The sequence below is a fragment of the Argentina silus genome (assembly GCF_951799395.1).
Source record: "Argentina silus genome assembly, chromosome: 13".
Taxonomy (NCBI): Eukaryota; Metazoa; Chordata; class Actinopteri; order Argentiniformes; family Argentinidae; genus Argentina; species Argentina silus.
This window is the reverse complement of record NC_139667.1, coordinates 14,896,911-14,918,557: the sequence shown is the minus strand read 5'-3', so window position 1 is coordinate 14,918,557 and position 21,647 is coordinate 14,896,911. Positions and strand designations below refer to the sequence as shown.

The following is a 21,647-nucleotide window of genomic DNA, read 5'->3' as shown; positions in this document are numbered from 1 at the left end:
AGATGAGCATATATCCAAGGTGTGTAAAATAATAAAGGCTATGGTAAACTAATCCACAACAAATGTAGTACTCTCAGAGCTAGTCTTTGTAAGTGGCTCTTGGATCCATTGTGCAGTAATGGAAGCAGAACTAACCATTGCCTTTTCAACAAGGGACAACACTATTACAGGATCAACACAGTTCATTCATATGACCACTACTGCAGCATGTTGTCAAAACAAATCTCAGAAGACATATGTACATAGGCTATTTTCTGTCAACAGTTTTTTATTATCATAGAGTTTCATCAATGAAAACGTAATATACAATTATGTGTGGTAGGCAAATGAAGTAAAGGTTGTTGGTTGATTAAGTCTTGGAGAGGCAGAGCCACCTCTGAGGGATTTCGTAGGTGCATCTCTCTGCCCCGTCCTCGTCGTAAGGAATATGCCACGCTCCTCCAGCTGTCTGCACGATGGTATCATAACTGGGGATCCTCTAAAAGAGCAGACACACAACGACACCACAATAACCATCAAATACATTTGGAATTGAGTGGTGAAGCATGTCCTCTAGACTAAATTAATTAATTTAATCTTGTTTAAAGTCAGTGTGTTGCTGGTAGTTTTGCTGTGGCTATCCTGCCTTAAGCTCTGGGACCTAGTTTCTGTTGAAAGCTATCTGTTTGAAGCCAATTGCTGTCAATCTCCAGTGGGAGGGCCTGAAACTATTCTGCAAGGTATTTAACTCCTGCTCACCTTGGACTAGAACTAAATACATTTGGAATTGAGTGGTAAAACCTGTCTGGTGGCTAACTGATCATTAGGTGGGAGGGGCTGATACCCTGCTAGTCATCAGCAATTACAGAATCAGCATTTCTATCTTGACGGTCAAAGAGCGACAGCCTCCTGACACAAAGACGAAGGAGTCAATCTGTGGAGTCCATCGAGGAAGGCCTGACAGGAAGGCCAAACTACTAAGTATTTTTATTCTATTTGATTATTTTTTCACTACTCTGTGTGTATTGAGCGCTACCTACATTTTGTATTGCCCACAAACCCTCTATCTCTATACCGGCAAATATCACAATGTGCTTTCTCCCCATTCCTGTTATTTCATCCCTCAGGAGGACACATCGCCGCTACACCTCCCCTCACAACCATTCCAATCTAATCTACCCACAACCTCACTGTCGCGGGAGGACTTTGGAACTGCCAGTCAGAGGTCCGGAAAGCAGAGGCTATCTCAGCTTACGCCTGCTTCATGTCCCTCCACTTCCTTGCCCTCAACAGACATGTTTTACACTGGAAAACACAGCTACTCCAGCAGCCCTCTCTGATGCCTACTCCTTTTCTCACTCCCTTAGACTCTCTGGTCGAGGGGGAGGCACAGGACTCCTCATCTCACCTAAGTGGTCACATAATGTCCTTCCCCTGTCACACCTGTCCATATACACCTTTGAATTCCATGCTGTTTCTGTCACCTCCCCTGTCAAACTTCACATTGTCCACCAGGTCAGCTTGGCCACTTCTTAGATGAGAGATGTCCTTCTCAGCTTCTTCCCTGATGACGGCACACTGCTCATAATACTGGGTGATTTCAACATCCAGTCAGAGAAGCTTCACTTATCTGGAGTACTTGACCTTCTCTCCTCCTTCGACCTTACCCTGTACCACTCTCCTCGGGTTTGGTCTTGAGTCAATGTCAAGCCCTTTGTGACAAATGTTTAATTTTTGTACAAAGTGAGATGTGAATAAGATTAGTTTAGGTTCAATGACTAGTCTCACCAGGAAGTGGACCTTCTTGCCCGGGGTGTACCCCCCCAGCACCAGCTGGTGGCCACGCTGCCACTTGAAGAAGAGTCGTCGGGTCGCTCCGTCGGGCATGCATGCCTTGTGGTCCCTCATCAGGTCACGACTCACAAAGTTACAGTGGTTCCCAGAATGCAGTGTGGCATACAACAAGAAGGGGTCGTCCTCAGAGCTGACGACACAAACCAGAGCGGTTAGGAGGAGGGAAGAGAAGAGGAGAGGAGTGAAGAGAATAGAAGAGAGGAGCCAAACATCAATGATCCAAAGGTCACAAAAACATTAATTGTTATATTCACCCACTGATGCATTTCATGAAGACAGGAATAAGTCTCTCTCATACGCCTGAAGCAGGTTACTACATCGCCTGCACATGTGGTTTTTCATATATGCATATTTTTCAATCTTTCTTTTCTCCATCGATTTGAATATACCTCATTGTGTGGAAATCACATTACCTACACTAAATGAAACTAAACAAACTGAGGTGAGGACCAACATGCCAGTGAAGAAGCAGTAACATTAACAGGACCTACATGTTGTCAGCAAAGAAGCAGTAAGATTAACAGGACCTACATGTTGTCTGTGAAGAAGCAGTAACATTAACAGGACCTACATGTTGTCTGTGAAGAAGCAGTAACATTAACAGGACCTACATGTTGTCTGTGAAGAAGCAGTAACATTAACAGGACCTACATGTTGTCTGTGAAGAAGCAGTGAGCCTTCTGCTGGATGAGGCTCATGTGACGCCTGTCCCAGTTCCGTGACGGCCGCTGCATGTGTTTCCTGCCCAGAACCAGGATGACCTGGCCTTGACGCTCCAGCTCTGACACCACTGCGAGGAGCTGTAGGACACACACACACACACACACACACACACACACACACACACACACACACACACACACACACACACACACACACACACACACACACACACACACACACACACACACACACACCATCCATATCATCCTATTATAACACACACATTATCTTGTACATCATCCTTTCATCATCCGTGAAGAGAACATTTTTGTGAATCAGATCCCCTGTAGGCATAAGGATGTATAGCCTAGTCTCAAGCCAGCATGTCACCCTGTTCCTGTCTAGGGACTTCCCTGGACCAGACAGCCTGGGACAATAGGACTATAGAGAAATGTTTAAGCATATACCATACCCCTATCAGTCAAAAATGCATGTGTCTCTGACAGGAGAGAATAAAGAAAGAGAGAGAGAGAGAGGTGGGAGGAGGGGGAGAAGAAGGAATGCCATGCAACAGTGTACTATGACTTTGCGCATGTTAAGCTCATGCCCTGATGTGCTCCTGTCCTATCCTGTGACACAGAGGATCTGACCCGGGAACAGCCAGCGCCATGGATGTTTTCTGCTGATTCACGATGAGGAAGTGGTCCGGGAGCAGCAGACGCGAGGCGGTTCATCGGGAATCTACCCCTCTGAGCCGTGTGCTACGTGAAGCCTCACATGTAGCCATTCTTAGTCCTGATCACGTTTACACAACGTTGAATCAGTTTCATTTCCTGCTCTCTCCTAGCCACCGAGATAAGAAGCACTCCGTGGAAGGAGGGGAGTTTTGTCACTTGGAAAAAGTTAAAAGACAATTTCAATACATATTCAATTTCATTATTCGGTCTGTCTGTGGCTCAGGCTGTAGACGAGTGGGCGGACAGACAGACAGACACACAGACAGGGCTTTCAGATTAAGTAGGTCAGAAAACCCCTGAAATCATACATAAACGACACCACTAAACAAACGGTGGGCTGACTTCACCTACTGATGTTAGTCAGATGATTATGGGGCAGGAATCTCCCCCCCCCCCCCCCCACATTGAGGCCTCAGACCTGTAGGTGTGTAGCAGGGGAGGCTAGAAGAAGTAGACATCGAAGGACCGGCTCATTGTAATCACACATGTTTGGTACCATTCCTCATTCCATTCCATGCATTACAATGAGCCCGTCCTCCGATTTCTACCGGCAGCAGCCTCCCTTTGCCTCCACCTTCAGTAAGTAGTACAGCACTGTGTGCACAAGCCGTTATCTACTCCTGCTTTGCATGCTAGCAGAAAGCTGCTCAGTAATATTAAAGAGAGGTTTGCACCCTCTTTGGTAATATCCATCTACATCAATGCTGCTACTGCTGCTATCTTGGACCAGGACTCTTGAAAACAATGTTTTATCTCAGTGAGAGTAACCTGAATGAATAAAGGTTCAATTAAAACAATAAAAAATGCAGTGTATATCCAGAACCATATGCAGTCTGTGTGTCATTAACTCTGTGTACCCAGCGGCCTTCAGACCACAGTGTCTTCTCTTACTGCCTGCTCACTTGTCAGAGGACCAGGCTGTTAAACAGCTTGTCAGAGGACCAGGCTACTAAACAGCTTGTCAGAGGACCAGCTTGTCAGAGGACCAGACCAGACAGAATGCAATATAACAAAACAGCGTGCAATACAACAAAACAGAATACAATAGAATAGAATAGAATACAATATCATAGAGTCGAAAAAAAATGGTTCAGAATATTAATACTGGATAGGTGGTATTCAGTGCCTGGTACACCCCCTCAGCAGAGAGGGGAGGGGAGGAGAAGAGAGGAGGGGAGGAGAGGAGAGGAGAGGAGAGCCAGATTCTTTGGTAACTGAGCAGCACAGCTAGAAACCCACACAGCCACAGAGGTGAGGTGAGGCCATGAGCCAATGGTTAAATAAATATACAGCACTATAAATAATACACCCATCATGATCTTCACCACAGTGACTTAACACTGAAGACCTGCAGCCAAAACAGATGTGCTCTCTATCACCCCCTAGTGGCAGTGCATGTGCAAGGCAGGAATTATAATTCTATGGGACACTGTTGTTTACTTCTGTAGGACAGGTGTATGGTTGTCCATATTCGAATACAGTCTGGGGCAGCTATAGGGTGTGGAACAGAAGAGGCTGGTGGAGGTAGAAATCGGAGGACGGGCTCTGAGAAATGGTATCAAACACGTATGTTCTACTTCTACCAGCCTCCACTGGTGTGGAAGACCCCATATGGGTGGAGTGCCAGTTCAGACAGGACCAGAGGGTCGAGTTCCTCACCGTCTCGGACTGCTGCAGCCCCTTATTGATGTTGGCCACGTTGAGGCCGTCTATCACCACGTCAAACGCTGGCTTCCTCTTCACAAATCTCCTGAAGCTCTCCAGCTCCTGCAGGAGAGAGGAACAGGTAGTTACACCACAGATATCACATCACATTCATGTGTTCTACATCTTTCTGTGGGTTAGACAAGTAGTCAGTTAGTTATGAATGTTTTTATGAGATATGACTGTACACTGTATATCCAAATGAGCATGAAATAGAATATGCAAGCAGGAACGTTGGCCCGTTGACTGGTGAGCACGAGGTCAGGTTCCTGGCTTGATGCCATGACAACAACATGGATGACCTGTGGTAACTGGGGGATATCCAGAGAGCTGTGTCAATATTGACCAGCAGTTCTACAGCTTAGCCAGGACGACTTCCTTTTCTACTCTGTTATTGCTTTTGTTTCCTGTTCAATGGGAACTTGGAGTGGCTCCAGATACTGTGTGTGTGTGTTCATTGTGTGTGTGTAGCTCAGTACAGTAATGTGCCCTACAGGACAGAACAGTACACAGAGACTGACATTAGGAGAATTTCAGGCTGGGCCCCATTCCAAACCACACCCTCATCTATCAAACCACACCCTCACCTATCAGGCCACACCCCCATGGGAAGGCCACGCCCACCCGTCTCAAGTAGAGCCTGCAGTGAATAGAGCCTTCAGGCAGCCGTCAGGCAGGCAAACACACAGAACACTTTCACTTCTTGTGTCTCCTCTATGAAACTAGCCTCTGAATTCCCCTTCCACACCTGGGTGCATCCGTCCTGTACGGTCCAGCAGAGGCGTGGGAGGGTACACCCATGGGTGCCCCAGGTGTCACAGATGTATAGGAAAGGACCACTGAGTTTACCAGAGCATGCTGGAGAGCAGAACACTGCTCTGTTACCTATGTGATGCTGCTACAGCAGTTTAATTCAGTTGGTGCACAAAGTGAGTTGAAAGTCAATTCATTCATTGACAAATGTGCGATTTCAATGTGTTTCAATGTGTGAATTGAATTTCAATTCAACTGGTATTCAGACTGACCACATCCCTGTACTGTAGGACTGTGGCCAGCTTGGCTAGAGCTAGTAAATGTACGGCCAGCAGTGTGTCATGAAACATCTGTGTGGGTTGGGGAGGGTCAGAATGTTCGGGGAATCCCTCTCTGATGGGAGGGATAAAGATTAAAAAACATTCCTCATCTCTCCCTCACCTCTCCTCTCTTCAACTCTCCCTTGGTCACTGTGGAGGTGAAGGGTGTAGACGTAGCCTGCATTCTACAAATACTATTTCTGAAACTCTTCACAATACCTGCCATCTTACCAGGTGTTCGTGAGAAGGTTCTGGACAGAGACCGACTAGTGTCTGTTTCACCAGTCCCTCTGGCTGCAGGAGCAGGCACCGGTCAGTCAGGTTTAACACAATCAACGTGAGGTTCTATTGCTGGTTCTAGAGGAACCGGTTGGTCGGGTTCTATTCTTGACTCTAGAATTAGCACTAACCCTGCAAGCATGGGTGTTCCCTGTCCACACTAGACAATGGGTACAAGGTTACACCCTGGCTACACAAATACACAAACACATTATTACAAGTCATTAGACTTATTCTGTTCTTAGTCTCCACCTTTAACACAATCAACCTGAGGCGTTTTGAAGAGACATGACTGAGCCGTGCTGCAGGAGGACAATCTATCACCAGTGAGAACAGAAATGATTCATTACGTTTGCGTTCTCTTGCACTCTTTCATACAGCAGTCCTATACACTAACACTAACCCTGCCTGCACTAACCCTAACCCTGTACTAACCCTAACCCTGCACTAACCCTAACCCTAGAGAGTACACTACCACTGCTGCAGAGCCTGCCAGCACACCTCCCGTGGGCGTTCTCAGTCTCCAGCCCCCCTACACTGGTTTCACTTCATAAATCGCTCAAACTGTATAATACACAGCCATGGGGGGGGAGAGAGATGGGTGAGAGAGGGGCGAGAGAGGGGTGAGAGAGGGGTGAGAGAGAGGAGGGGGGAGAGTCCACACGGCACAGCCAGGGACTTTCCAGAGCCTCATGTGAGAGTGTATTGAGGGCTGCTGCAGCTCTGACATGTGAAGCTGCTATTGTGCTGACTGCTGCTACACCAGCAGGCTCACAAACATCCTACTCGGACCAGATAGGACCCCAGCACCAAGGGGAGGCTGCTGGAGGTAGACATCGGAGGACCGGCTCATTGTAATGCATGGAACGGAATGAGGAACGACATGACATGCCATGACACCAGACGTCTGTCACCATGAAGGGACAGTTCTGCTTCCGTGAATCCGGACTGAGGCTCAGTTGAATACATGATGCATGAACAAAAAGCTCAACTGCAGTTTATCTCTCTTGCCCACGCCCCAGCCTTGCACCCCCTGTGTTGTCATCTTGTCAAGCTGAGCGCGCTCAGCAGGGGCTGCAGGGACGCGGGGAGGTGCATGTGTTGGAAACCCCCTCCATTTCATCTAACTGTGGAACAGACTCAGCCTTCAGGACGACTGGCTATTTTAAACGGTAGAGCCCAGCTCACCAGACCTCGTCTAAATCAAGAGCAGGGTCAACTTGACAACACGGCCTCTTCCAGCCCCTCTCTGCTCCTCTCTGCTTCAGAGGTTACCCAACGATGACATCATCTGATCCAGAACAGTGGCATGCTCAGTTGTCATACAGGAATAACTAACTTCCTGTTACTTATTCTGTTACTTATCCTGTTACTCTAGTTGAGGCCCCCTGCACTGCACACCCACCTCAGTCCCACTGTTGGATTCTGACCAAGTTTTGTTGTCTTATACATGACTATAATTATACTGGAACCATGTAGCTGTCCCCTCAAACACTTACTGTATGTTCATATCCAAGATATGTATGCATAATATATATATATTATATATATATATATATATATAACCTATATATAGGTATATAGATGGTGATTGTTTACAACAGCCTACATGTAAAGTAATTTCGACCTGAAATAAAGCCAAGCACCATTTTCACAAAAGGACACTTGAGATATCTTGCTTCTTTTTTTCTACATTGTCATACGCTACATCTGAAAAAATAAACCATTGGGAATTTCAGCATTAGATACATTCTTCATCAGTGTGCTGTCATGCAGCAAGAACGGAGAGACTAAGAATGAGTTTCTTCCCCCATGCCATCAGGATCATCAACGATGACCCCACCAGTGCCCCCCTTAAGTCACTCACACACTCATTGACATCATAACACATATGCACACACATAATCATCCATTGCAGACTCATCCTCCACTGCAATTATCTGTACTGTCAACCTGCCATTGCCATTGCCATTGTATATTGCCATTCCATTGCGTACATTGCTTCACCGCTGTTTATACTGCTTATATTTTTTAGTACTTCTATTTTATTTTATTCTATTTTAAAACTTATTGTTGCACTACTCTGTGGCACTGTCACTTTTGCATTTCACTGTATACTTGTATGCATGTGACAAATAAAGAATCTTGAATCTTGAAAATCTTGACAAGGACACTGACCCCACCTAGTGGGGATTGTATTCACTGCAACTTCTCTGTTCAGCCAACATAGCACTAATCACCTGCAGACTGCTAATATACAGTGTGGCGAGTAGACTCTGTACAGACATGGGGGAGAGAGGTGCGTGTGTGTGTGTGTGTGTGTGTGTGTGTGTGTGTGTGTGTGTGTGTGTACCTCTGGTGAGGTCTTGTTGAAGACGTCTCGTCCCTGGATCACGTCCTCCATCACCCTCTCCTTCAGCTGCTTGTACTCCTCCGGGGTCAGCTGGATGGACTCTAGCCCCGCCCCACAGCTCCGACACACGCCCCTGGAGGTCAGGGGTCAATGTCATGTCATAGGCTCTTTCTCAATTGTTAGAAACTCGATTCCGTGCATCCTATCCACCATCCTCCAGTTGCCTCTTTCTCAAAAAAGCATTGGAGGAGAAGATCTGAGGGGTGGGGAACCTAGATATTGTCCTCCAATGCATTTTGAGTAGGAAGCGAGTGGAGGACGGAGGAGAGGATACAAGGGAATGTGTTCCTAACGACTGAGAAAGGGCCCTGGTAAATAGGCTTCCAGCTGTCAGTGTTGTGTTGACTTCTAGTGGAGGACTATGGAGAGCTTATCCTCATATAAGAGAGACACATGAAATAAAACACTGATCAATCATCATGACACTATGATGGCAGGCCTGCTGATGATGAGGATGTGTCTGTCGTCACCTGGGGTCAACAGTGGTCCACCTTCCTTTAAATGTCTGGTCTGGGACACTGGAGGGAGAGAGGGACACATGGTCAGACTACAACAGGTACAATTTAACCTTCATTCATCCAGGTTAGTCTCACTGAGATTAAATCCCATATCCCTTTAACAAGAGAGACCTGCAGACAGACCTGGAGTGTGACTGCATACATGCTATGTTGCGTGTGTGATGCATGTTGAGTGCTTTCATACCAGGGGAGGTAGAAATCGGAGAACTGGCTCACTGTAACGCATGGAATAGAATGAAGAATGGTATCAAACTCGTGTTTGATACCATTCCTCACGCCATTCCATGCATTACAATCAGCCCACCCTCCGATTTCTACCTCCACCAGCCTCCACTGATTCATACGTTAAATCTGAAACTGGAGGGAGACAATGCTGTTAGACTACAATAGGTATAGGGCGCGTAGTGGCGTAGCACACTAATCACAAGGTTCCTGGTTCAATTCCGATCCTCGACCTATCTTGCATGTCATCCCTCCTCTCTCTCTCTCCCATCCTTCCTGTCAATCTCTACTGTCTCTATCCCAATAAAGCAGAAATGCCGTAAAAACATATTTAAAAAAAAAAAAAAAAGACTACAATAGGTACAGAACATACGTGTTTCCTTTACCAGCAACACATCTTCGGGAATAGGCCTAGTTATGCTCCCTACATTAATAACTCACCTCTGAAACCATGCTGTGATGGCCCTGACCAGGGGCTCCTGGGGGTAGATCTGGTTGTCTCTCATGTAGAGAAGGACCTCCTGCAGCCTGTCCCCATTGCCATGGTGACAGACCCCGCCCTGGAACAGGCTCTGCCACGTCTCCTGGTGCGGGCTCAGGCCCTTCGCGATGGCCTCATCATAAGTCGCCCAGGCCGTGGCCATGTCCCCGTGCTGCACCGCCCCGGCGATGACGTCGCCGTAATTACTTGTGGTGGGGGTGATGACCCTCTTGATGTCCTCCAGGATAGCAAGGCTCTCCCTCCATCGCTCCGTCCTGCTGAAGCCCTTGATCATCAGGCTGTACGCCCCTGTGTCCAGTGCCTGGAACCGCCCACGCATGATGTCATAGAGGTCAAACACCTCTGAGTGATGGCCGCCATTCACACACAGCGTCAGGTAGCGCAGCAGCAGCTCGTATGATAGTGTCCCCGTCTCTGTGGCAACATAGGCCAGCAGGGACTTGGCCACGTCAAGCTCCACCCTGTCCGCCAGCAGCGATGACATCATCCGGACGTCGAAGCGCTCGGGGCTGGGGGAGGACTCTCTGAGCTGAGACCACTCTGGGGCTGTGAGGGGGCGGTCTGGGGTCTCCATCCTCTTACTGTTCCTGCTGTTGGGGTCCCGCTCCTCCTCCTGTGGGAATGTATCCCCCCCTGCCTTCTTCTTGAGGAACTCAGAGGTCCTTTTAGCTGTCCCGGCTGCAAAAACAGACCTGGGGACGAAGGGTTTGTCCCTGGGGTTGAAGTCCCTGTGTCTGCCCTCTCCTCTGTTACTGCCAACATCCCTATTTTCTCCTTTAGTGCAGAGAAGCCGTGCATTGGGCAGTTTACTGACTTTAAACAGGGAAATTACATTCTTTAGAGGAGTCAAGCTAGCAGCTCTGGGATGGAAGAGTGGATGAATGTATCTCAGGCATATGACTGGCTTCGATATCAGTATTGAACCCATCTCTCGCACAAACCAAGAGCATTGGCTAATCTCGATGGAAATAAAAAAGGTCTTAATTGCACACGGTACGTTATATTCCTAATTCCCACATAGCTGGTGCTAGAAACCTATATTACGATAGCAACAGAGCTTCTCTGTGATGAACACTTCAGTTGACATTGACTAACATACACGCAAACTATGAATTGACAATGGATAACATCATCGGTTTTATTATTTTGCCATATAAAGGAGAGTCACAAATATGTGATTGGACATGGTCTGTGATATAATTTTGCTGAAAACTGACCGTTTGAAGTGACAAACCTACGGATACAACCAAAAACACAACACGAGTAACATGCCTCCTCAGTTTGAAGCGTCGCGTGTTGTGACGTCATAAGCATGCGACGATTTTGATGCAGTTCAGAAGCGTAATCGAGTATTTTGCTTTTCAGATGACAGACAACTTCACGTAAAAACGGTTCAGTTTTAATTTTTTACCACTTTGGAATAATCTGAAGTGAAAATGTCAATCGATAAGTCAGTGCACTGGAAGGAGCTTCTGAAAAGACGACTGGCAACCGCCAAAAAAGGTGAGCAACTTCTCTTTTTCAGTTTGTTGTTAGCTAGTTTGGCTAGCCTAGATAGCCGTTAAAATCTGGCCAGCAATAAATCATGCATTTTTAATTGGATGTTCGCATGCGTTTATTGTGACAATGTGTACCCATTTCTGTTCAGATGAGAGGAGTGAGGAGGAGAAGAAAGCAGAGGAAACCGCTCTCTTCACCAAATATTACACAGAGTGGAGGGGGGGAGGCAACAAAGACGGCTCCTACAAGAATATTCCACGCTTCTACTACCGGGTAAACAGCTGAACGGTCCACTGACAAATCAACTGATTGAATAATGTCATAGTTTGGCTCATCAGTCACAACTGGGGAATATATGGATGTTTTTTGGCCAAATATGTGTACAGTATTTGACTAATCTCGGAACCCAGAGTCTAAGTTTGATTTAGTCAGTGAGACTGGTGTTTGGCAGCCCCTGTGTCCACTATTTTGTGAAAGGATCATAATGAGGTTTTGTCTTATCTGTCTATAATGTTGTATTCCTGTAGCTCCCAGCAGAAGATGAGGTGCTACTCCAGAAACTTAGAGAGGAGTCCAGAGCCGTGTTTCTACAGAGGAAGAGTCGAGAGCTTCTGGACAACGAGGAGTTACAGGTGACACTGACACCACCAGCTCAGGAATCTGATAGACACTGATAGAACAAGATCAACCTCTCCTGAATCTCACAGTATAAAGATGACACTAGTGTGCTACACGCCACAATGCTGTGTTTATTGTCCTGTATTAACACCACAACTTCAAAAACTGTGACGGTGACCTTCTCTCTCTCTGATTTAGCAGAGTATGCTTTGTGCTTTGATTTTCATATCATATAAAATCATCTCTCTGTTTTTCCTCTGTCTGTTGTGTAGAACCTGTGGTTCCTGCTGGACAAACACCAGGTCCCTCCGATGACAGGGGAGGAGGCCATGATCAACTATGACAGCTACCTGAGGGTCGGGGAGAAGGCCGGAGTGAAGTGCAAGTGAGTAGAGAGGGGATGGTACTCTGTTTGCATCGTACAATCACGTCCGAGAGACCGGCTACTTCAGCCAATAACATAGATGTTTGGTTGGCCGGCTTGATATTAGAACTCTTCCTAATGTGTTCACACCCCCGTCCCTCTCCCCAGGCAGTTCTTCACTGCCAGAGTGTACGCCAAGCTCCTCCACAACGACCCCTACGGACGGATATCCATCATGCAGTTCTTCAACTACGTCATGAGAAAAGGTCCGTTCCATTGCGGTCTCCTCTCTTCTAGCGGGTTAGCTGACTCGTAACAATTCAGTTCAGCTCCCCTATGGTTGTGTCGTTGTGGAGAAGTGGTATTCTGTGATGGTTGTGTTCGTTGAGGTGGAGGAGTGGTGTTCTTTGATGGTGTGTTTGATACTGTCTCCTGATGTTGATATTGACGTGTCCTTCTCCAGTGTGGCTGCACCAGACGAGGATTGGTCTGAGTCTGTATGATGTGGCTGGACAGGGCTACCTCCGCGAGTCTGTAAGTAGTACTCTCCCACTTACAGGAATATCCTCTCTTCCCTTCTATCTCCCTCCCTCTGTCTCTCTCTTACTCTTTTCTCTCTCTCTTATCGAGGTTACCCATCTTTGCCTTATAGAGATATGAAAGATGGTGTGTGTGTGTATCTCTCTGTGTGGTCATGTGACAGGACCTAGAGAACTACATCCTAGAGTTGATCCCCACCCTGCCTCAGCTGGATGGCCTGGAGAAATCCTTCTATTCCTTCTACGTCTGCACGGCTGTACGCAAGTTCTTCTTCTTCCTGGACCCTCTGAGAACCGGTCAGTAAACAAACCCCCCAAAAACAGTGATCCTCACTCCTGGTCCCGGAGAGCTGCAGACGTGTCCCAGCTCAGCATTGACGCACCTGAGTCAGCTGATCAATGTCTTGAAGATCAGTTGATTAGTTCAATCAGGTGTGATAGCACTTGGCGGGACGAAAACCTGCACCCACTCCACCTCTCCAGGGCCAGGATTTAGTATCACTGATCTAAAACATCACAAATGACTTGTGCATGTCCAGTATAAGGGCTTTGAATGGTTTTTTCCAGAGATTTACCTGACTGTTACATCTCTTCCTGATGTCTTTCAGGGAAGATAAAGATTCAAGACATCCTGGCCTGCAGCTTCCTGGATGACCTACTGGAGGTGAGGTGTCAGTATTTATGCATCATGTGAAATCACTGCCATATGGAAGCAGAGGATTTGTCAAAAGAAGACCTCCTTCGGAGACCTGCTCATGTGTTACCATTTTCTATTTCTCTCCTCAGTTGAGAGATGAGGAACTGTCCAAGGAGAGCCAGGAGTCCAACTGGTTCTCAGCCCCTTCTGCTCTGAGGGTCTATGGTAAGCACTGCAGCAGAAAGTCTGCTCTGAGGGTCTATGGTAAGCACTGTGGCAGAGAGAGTCTGCTCTGGGGGTCTATGGTCAGCTCTAGATCGTAAAGATCCTGGTTTGTACAGCAGCCCTCTCTAACACCAGGTCCTGGTGTGTGATGGTCTCTCCTGTGTGTCTCCTGCTGGTAGGTCAGTACCTGAACCTGGACAAAGACCACAACGGGATGTTGAGTAAGGAGGAGCTGTCTCGCTACGGCACCGGCACCCTGACCAGCGTCTTCCTCGACCGCGTCTACCAGGAGTGCCTCACCTACGACGGAGAGATGGTAACTAACTACTCACAACTAACTACCCACAATTAACTACCCACTACCCACAACAACCCTTTCTGGCCACTGGTAGAACATGGTTTATATGGTTACTGATGGAGAGACGGTACCTGCCCTGTCCTCCCTACAGTTTATAGTGTTCTGACCCATTTGTGTTAAAAAAGCTTTCCTTGCAGGTTCTGTAGATCTAAGCTTGTCGCTCAAAGTTTGAATCCATGAACGCAGTAAATGTTGAACATGCTCTCAGGACTATAAGACGTACCTGGACTTTGTGCTAGCCCTGGAGAACAGGAAGGAGCCAGCTGCGCTGCAGTACATCTTTAAGCTGCTGGACATGGAGAACAAAGGCTACCTCAACGTCTTCGCCCTCAACTACTTCTTCAGGGTGAGGAGAGAGATGACACCTCTAGATACAACTTTCTCTCTCTCTGTCTCTCAGAACTCATTCTCTCCATCTCCCCGCCTCCCCAGGCCATCCAGGAGCAGATGAAGATTCATGGCCAGGAACCTGTGTCCTTCCAGGACGTCAAGGTAAACACACCTGTCACCTATTATTTACCCAGGAGGCGTCATGACAACCATAGACATAGGAGTTGGCATGACAACCATATATAGGAGTTGGCATGACAACCATTGTCATAGGAGTTGGCTACAGCACATAGCCTGATGAGTATCTGTCTCATTCAGAAACTGAGGGGTTGGAGGGTGTTAGGCAGCTGTTTGGAGTTGCAGACCTCAACTTCATACTGTTTGGGGATTACAACTGTCACTGTGATACCCTGTTTCCCAAACTGTATTATAATAAAATAAGACCATGTGTGTCAGACCTCAACTTCATACTGTTTGGGGATTACAACTGTCACTGTGATACCCTGTTTCCCAAACTGTATTATAATAAAATAAGACCATGTGTGTAACACTTGTCCCCTCAGGATGAGATCTTTGACATGGTGAAGCCCAGGGATCCCTACAAGATCACGCTACAGGACCTGGTGAGCAGCAGCCAGGGGGACACCGTCTCCAGCATCCTCATCGACCTCAACGGCTTCTGGACCTACGAGAACAGGGAGGTGTTGGTCGCCAACGACAACGACAGCAACACAGCTGACCTGGATGACACATGATGCATAACACTGCAGCCAGACTGGGGGTGGAGGGGGAGGCTGTTCTGACCAGGAAGAGGATATATATGTTACCGCAGAGACGGAGTTCTCTTTTCTTCACTGGAATTAAGGTGTTGGAAAAAAGCTGCTTCTCAAAACAACACAGTACAGTTCCATGTTTATTAATGTACAGTATATGAAATGTCTAATAAAAAAAACATTTTTCAGTTTTGTTATAAAAAAATCTTTCCTTTGAATGTTTTTCACCAATAAACTTGAAAACATTTTCTTTATGTTGGCCTTCTTGTTTGTCTTTCATGGGATGCGGACACAGTGGTGTAAATCACAGCTGAGAGAAAAAAAGACACATTTTCCTTCATAATGACATCATCTACCATAACAAAGTAGCTCTTGTCTTTATTCTACTGCAGGGTGGTCAGTAACTCCTGTCTTTATTCTACTGCAGGGTGGTCAGTAACTCCTGTCTTTATTCTACTGCAGGGTGGTCAGTAGCTCTTGTCTGTATTCTACTGCAGGGTGGTCAGTAACTCTTGTCTGTATTCTACTGCAGGCCTTCACTCAGGGTGATGAGTAGCAGGGTGCATATTACCATCATGGGACTATGGCCACAGTAGGGTTGAACAGCAGCTTTCCTTCTGGTTGCTGGACATCTTAGCTTTTACCTTAGCATCTCTCTCTAGCTGTGGACACTGGTATAATAGCCAAGAGGAAAAGTGGGGTAAAGTGTTAGCATATGTTGCTAATGCTATCAATGATGAAGGTTTTGAACAGTCACAGTCTCACTGGGTGGCATTAATAGATAAGGTCTGGGTACAGTTCCATGCCTCATGTTGACAGCTGGTCTGAAAAAATACAGTATGCATAATATATATATATATTACACATACACATATATATATATAGATAAAGCCAAGCACCATTTTCACAAAAGGACACTTGAGATATCTTGCTTCTTTTTTTCTACATTGTCATACGCTACATCTGAAAAAATAAACCATTGGGAATTTCAGCATTAGATACATTCTTCATCAGTGTGCTCATTTACTGTCAATGGGGAGAGACTTTCAGTATCAAACGTGTGTTTGATACCGTTCCTCATTCCATGCATTACAATGAGCCAGTCCTCCAATTTCTACCTCAGCCTGCATATACATACAGTACCTACAGTACAAGCAACTAAAGAATCCCTTTGTCTCATGAAACACCTCTTGACTTACTAATGCAGCACAATCGATTAACAAAAATAAGAATATCATTGCTACACGACTGCAAAGAAAAGGAAAATGCGTGTATTGATAGAAATGTACGGTGTCCATTTAATGGAAATGGGGGCGGGCCGTCTGTTTCAGGAAGGAATGGTGGCGGGGTGTCTGTTTCAGGAAGGAATGGGGGCAGGGTGTCTGTTTCAGGAAGGAATGGGGGCGGGCCGTCTGTTGGCGTCTGGCGTGGCAGTGCGCGGCTCTGGTTCCAGGTCGAAGGTCACGTTAACGAAGGAGGCAGATCCCTCAGGCTGTTCCGTGGCCGGCTGCTGCTGGTTCTGAGGGTTCTCCTGGTTCTGCTGTTCCTCGTAGCGACGTTCTGCCTCCTCGGACAGACGGTTCTCTTCTTCCTCATCTTCCTCCTGGGGGAGCAGGGATGACATCACACGGGATCAGGAATAAGGACTAAACCTGCTACGTTCACTCAGGAATAAAGGACTAAACCTGCTACGTTCACTAGGAATAGTGGTAATAGAGTGTTAATGACAACAAAGGTATAGTTCAGTGATACTCAATCCTTGTCCTGGAGAGCTGCAGTGGTTCCAGGTTTATGTCCCACTCGTGCCATCACACTGATTGAACTCATCAACTCATCTTCAAAACCATGATCAGCTGAATCAGGTGTGTCAGTGCTGAGCTGGGACAAACACATGCAGTACTGCAGCTCTCCAGGACCAGGAGTGAGGAGCACTGGTATAATGTAAAGTAATCCCAGCATTCCAAGAATTCACAACATATGTAAACATAGTGTAGTTTAACATGAGTTTGTTCATCTAACAAGAGGTTCCTCAAACACTGTCACATGTTGTTTAACTGTTAATACCTACTCCTAATAATAACCTACTCCTCAAACTGTAGTTGGTAATTCTGTAGTTGGTAACGGTTGATAATTTACCTCCTTTTTCATCCTGTAGTATTCATCAATAGCGTACTGATACTTGGGGGAGGTTATGCCAAACAGCGAGGCCATTCTCTCTCCAAGGTAGTCACAAACTGAAAGTGAAAAACAGAAATAGTCCAGAATTAAATAATGATCACAGTATTCATAACATAACTTACGCACTACAATGGGAACTGAATGGGAACATAACTGTAACTGGGAGGGATAATCGATATAGAAAGAATGTCATTATCATGATAATATGTTTCTCCACAGTCCATGTCAGTGTATCTGAAATACACTGAATAGTCTATGAATATACACTATAGTCAATGATACTAGAGACACATCACCTGATATGGTGGAGGTCGCCGCTCTCCACATATGGAACCAGAAGTAAGGGCCCCAGGTCAGCTTGGACTGGAACACACACATCATTAGAGTATTAGGACAAACAATAACCAACCTTCACCAGCCTACCCTGAATTCAACACTATCCAGTCTCACTTCAGACAACAACTACAGCAGAAAGTTCTCTCAGTTAGGGTCAGATAGACCAACCAACCAACCAACCAACCAACCGTGTCAGTTGTCAGCAGATCCTTCTTCACTGGCTCTTCCTCCTCCTCATCTTCGTCTGTGCTGTACTCCTCCATGGTCTCTCCGCTGGCAAAGTAGATGGTTCTGCGGGGAACCTTGGCCTGCTTCAACCCCACATCTCCCAGCTCCACACTCTCAAACTCCTTCGTCATACTGGAGCTCTGCAGGGAAACATCAACATCATCATCATCACCACCACCACCATCATCATCATCCTCCTCAACAACAGCAAACCCCTGTGTTTTTTTTAGAGATTTTTGTTTACAGCTGTTAATGTGAATATGACTGACAGTTTCTATTATCAATTATTATCACAAACTCGTGATATTATCTATTGGGTTGTTGACATGTCACACATTCACTAGGCTATTCAAATAAAAACATTCGAACAGTTTTAGCTTAAACCTAACACCACATTTAACCTAACAGCACGATTCACACACTCATGGTGTCATTAGCGCCATGAGAGCGTATCTTGCTTGCTAGCTATGAGAATACACAACACTGAGCTTGGTAATTACAGCTAGCTGGCATAAATAGCTAATCTGCTCGGCTAGGGAAGTAGCTATATCTAGCCAACTAAGAAGACAACAAACAAAAAGGAACGATCAATGCTGACTGCAAGAGTGACATTCATGAGGGTGTAAAAGGTGAATGAGGACTCTTATAAAACCTTGTCGCTGTCGATAGCTTGTCCCAATGAAATGTTGACATTAGTGAGGTACAGTGACAACTCTGCCATTCCACTTCTTCTGCCTGACTCGTTCTCTCTCTCCGTTCCTAGGAGACGGACGTGACGTGTTCGAATGTTATTTTATGGCCAGCATCACAACACTGCATTTATAATAATAATAATAATAATAATAATAATGCATTTATTTTGTATAGCGCTTTTCTCAGTATTCAAAGGCACTATATTCCATGGAGAGAACAAGAATAGATAGATAAATAAAGTAAAACAAAAGCATAGTCAGTAAAAACAATAATACAAACAATAAAAAAATGTTTAACAATAAAAAAAGTTGAAAAGTTTTAAAAGATTGTTTTTGAGGGATCTTTTGAAGGAGGAGAGCGTGCTGGATTCTTTGATGTGGTTTGAGAGAGTGTTCCAAAGAGTGGGGGTTGCAGCGGAGAATGTCCTTTATTTTTTATTTAAAGTATTTATTTAGTAAAACATTGGATTACAACTTGCGTTATTTTTTCACAATCCTTGTTAAAATGTCTACATTAGAAAAAAAACATGGTAAAAAAAGAAAGAAAAAATGATTAAATTACAATGCTAGAGCACGATGGGTATGGAAAGAGCGAGGTATCTGGTTATTTCGTGTTTTGGAACCATAATAAATGTTTAATAATGTAATGAGTGTATGACTGGTCCATGGAGTGATCAGAGAATCCACCAAAATAAACCTCACGTGTTGGCAGGGTTGCCATGTCCGCGGTTTTTACGCCAAATTGGGCTACTTTGAAAACGAGGTCGCGGGTGAAAATGTTATGGTCGTTATGGTGCGAGTTTTTGGGCTACTTTTAAATTGCACCGCGGCAGCCAGGACATTTCTCTTTTTTCACTGTGACCTGCTGCTCAGTATTAGGCAGTGAGGCAGGTTGTTGCTGAGTGAGTGAGTGAGTGAGAGAGTGAGAGAGAGATGAGAGGTGAGAGAGATGAGCCTAGAGAAGAGTCCCCTCAACCAGCTGGTTCTGGGGCTTTGTCCACAAACAGACCCTACAAAGCCCCAGAACAGCAACACAATTAGACCCAACCAAATTATGAGAAAAAAAAAGATAATTACTTGACCCATTGGAAAGAATCAACCAAAAAACTAAGCAAACTGGAATGTTATCTGGCCCTAAATAGAGAGAGTACACAGTGGCAGAATACCTGACCACTGTGACTAAGAAAAGCTTTGACTATGTACAGACACATATTTCCCTCAGTTTGCACAGACCCACAAAGAATTTGAAAACAAATCAAACCTGGATGAACTCCCGTACCTGCTTGGTGAAATACCACAGTGTGCCATCACAGCAGCAAAATGTGTGAGCTTTTGCCATAGGAAAAGGGCAACTAGTTAGACAACTTTAAATGCAACCCTTATTTAAATATGTATCTATTTCTCCTATAGTACTTGAACTATTGCACATTGATACAACACTGTACATCGTCAATAATCTAACATTATCTAACCAATTGTGTGTGTGTGTGTGTGTGTGTGTGTGTGTGTGTGTGTGTGTGTGTGTGTGTGTGTGTGTGTGTGTGTGTGTGTGTGTGTGTGTGTGTGTGTGGATTAGACTGTATTAACATGAAGCTGTCTGACCTCCAGTTGTGTATTGAGGGAGTGAACACACAACAACAAACTAACAACACTGGCTACAAACTTGTCCCTCATGATCTTGTTTGACTTGATTGTTCTATCTGACCACCCCAGGTCTCTGAATTATTTAATGACATAAAAAAGCAAACTGTTTAGGCTTTTCGATTTTTATACTCATGAAGTGTGTAATACCACACCATAATAATCTTAACCATTCACTATTAATCACATCTATAGTTCTGATTAAATAATTGGGTGACAAAGGGAAAATGCAGAGAACAAAGTAAAGCAATTGTAACAGTTGTATTTATACTGTCATTTTGAGGACACATGGATAAATGTCGCAACTCCTCTCTTGCTGCGAAAACTAAAGACATTGGGCTAGTTTTCAGGCCTTATGGGCGGGTTTCGAGTGGCCATTGGGCTGGAAATTTTTGCCAAATCTGGCAACCCTGCGTGTTGGTCTTAACCTCTGTGCTTCAACTGCAATGAAATGTCTCCCCCATGTGCATTCTTGAGGTATGGCGAAAATAACAGCGCTTTGGACTAAACCATCGTAAAAACGGTTTGATAACACTATCTACATTTGTAATTTTCATAATCTCGATTGAACCATTAATATTTATTTCTTAAATCGATGTACATATTGAAATGTGCTTATATATGCAGAGGACACGCGCGATGTGACAGGTTATTTGAAAGAATTAGATGTCGCAGTGTATTGTTTTCATCCCCACGAGGAGTCGGAAGTGGAGTCATCCGATAGTATTGAAGGCAAAGCTGCTCAACGATGTTTGTTTTCACAGAGAACGAGTAGCGGAACCAAACCGTTCTCTCACGATTTTTACAACGGTTATATCTATACGTTTAGTCCGCGATAGAGTAATTGTTACGTGGCTTGCGCCATGGCTCTGTGCGGGGGTGTCGGGGCCATGGCTTTACCTAGCGAGCTTATTGTTCACATATTTTCCTTTTTATCCGACCGAGATAAGCTTCGGGCCTCGGCCGTGTGTTGTCGCTGGAGGGAGTGTCTGTTTTACCCGACGCTATGGACGGAGCTCAAGTTGCGTGTCGGCGGTGGCACTAACGGGGGCGGCTCGGGTTCCGAGGAAACCCCAAGATTAGAATTTCTCATGAGGAAATTTGGCTCGTTCGTGCGCGAGCTCCAGCTGGAGTTTGCCCCCGTAGAGGGATACCTCAGCCCGCTGCAAGGTGTGGATGGAACCAGGATGGAAGCGGTCGACAGCGACGCTCCGCAGTTTTCTGGCCGCTGGAAAGACGCACTGACCACCTATTTGGACCAGGTGTTATGTGTGCTTGGGAGCA

The 21,647-nt window shown here is 45.7% G+C and overlaps 4 protein-coding genes across 4 annotated transcripts in view; 2 read left to right on the top strand and 2 right to left on the bottom strand.

Moving 5' to 3' along the window:
* Nucleotides 1-271: 271 nt before the first annotated feature.
* On the bottom strand, nt 272-11,192 carry prorp (protein only RNase P catalytic subunit). The gene is made up of 7 exons (XM_083683007.1): nt 9,884-11,192; nt 9,173-9,220; nt 8,643-8,775; nt 4,893-5,000; nt 2,485-2,633; nt 1,768-1,963; nt 272-478 (listed from the first exon to the last, which is right to left on the bottom strand). The coding sequence occupies exons 1-7, from the start codon at nt 10,870-10,872 to the stop codon at nt 350-352; spliced, it is 1,752 nt and encodes a 583-aa protein (XP_083539133.1). The 5' UTR covers nt 10,873-11,192; the 3' UTR covers nt 272-349.
* An 89-nt stretch (nt 11,193-11,281) lies between these two features.
* ppp2r3c (protein phosphatase 2, regulatory subunit B'', gamma) lies at nt 11,282-15,274 on the top strand. The gene is made up of 13 exons (XM_083683830.1): nt 11,282-11,447; nt 11,593-11,717; nt 11,972-12,076; nt 12,335-12,447; nt 12,595-12,692; nt 12,890-12,960; nt 13,130-13,262; nt 13,574-13,629; nt 13,752-13,827; nt 14,007-14,143; nt 14,394-14,531; nt 14,618-14,677; nt 15,079-15,274. The coding sequence occupies exons 1-13, from the start codon at nt 11,381-11,383 to the stop codon at nt 15,268-15,270; spliced, it is 1,371 nt and encodes a 456-aa protein (XP_083539956.1). The 5' UTR covers nt 11,282-11,380; the 3' UTR covers nt 15,271-15,274.
* A 141-nt stretch (nt 15,275-15,415) lies between these two features.
* On the bottom strand, nt 15,416-18,787 carry fam177a1 (family with sequence similarity 177 member A1). The gene is made up of 5 exons (XM_083683831.1): nt 18,683-18,787; nt 17,991-18,170; nt 17,763-17,829; nt 17,425-17,522; nt 15,416-16,891 (listed from the first exon to the last, which is right to left on the bottom strand). The coding sequence occupies exons 1-5, from the start codon at nt 18,749-18,751 to the stop codon at nt 16,676-16,678; spliced, it is 630 nt and encodes a 209-aa protein (XP_083539957.1). The 5' UTR covers nt 18,752-18,787; the 3' UTR covers nt 15,416-16,675.
* A 2,389-nt stretch (nt 18,788-21,176) lies between these two features.
* fbxo33 (F-box protein 33) overlaps nt 21,177-21,647 on the top strand; it is a 1,097-nt gene continuing 626 nt past the window's right edge. Inside the window, 1 exon segment of the mRNA XM_083684101.1 lies at nt 21,177-21,632. Within this exon segment, the coding sequence (XP_083540227.1) occupies nt 21,227-21,632 (406 nt within the window). The 5' untranslated portion in view covers nt 21,177-21,226.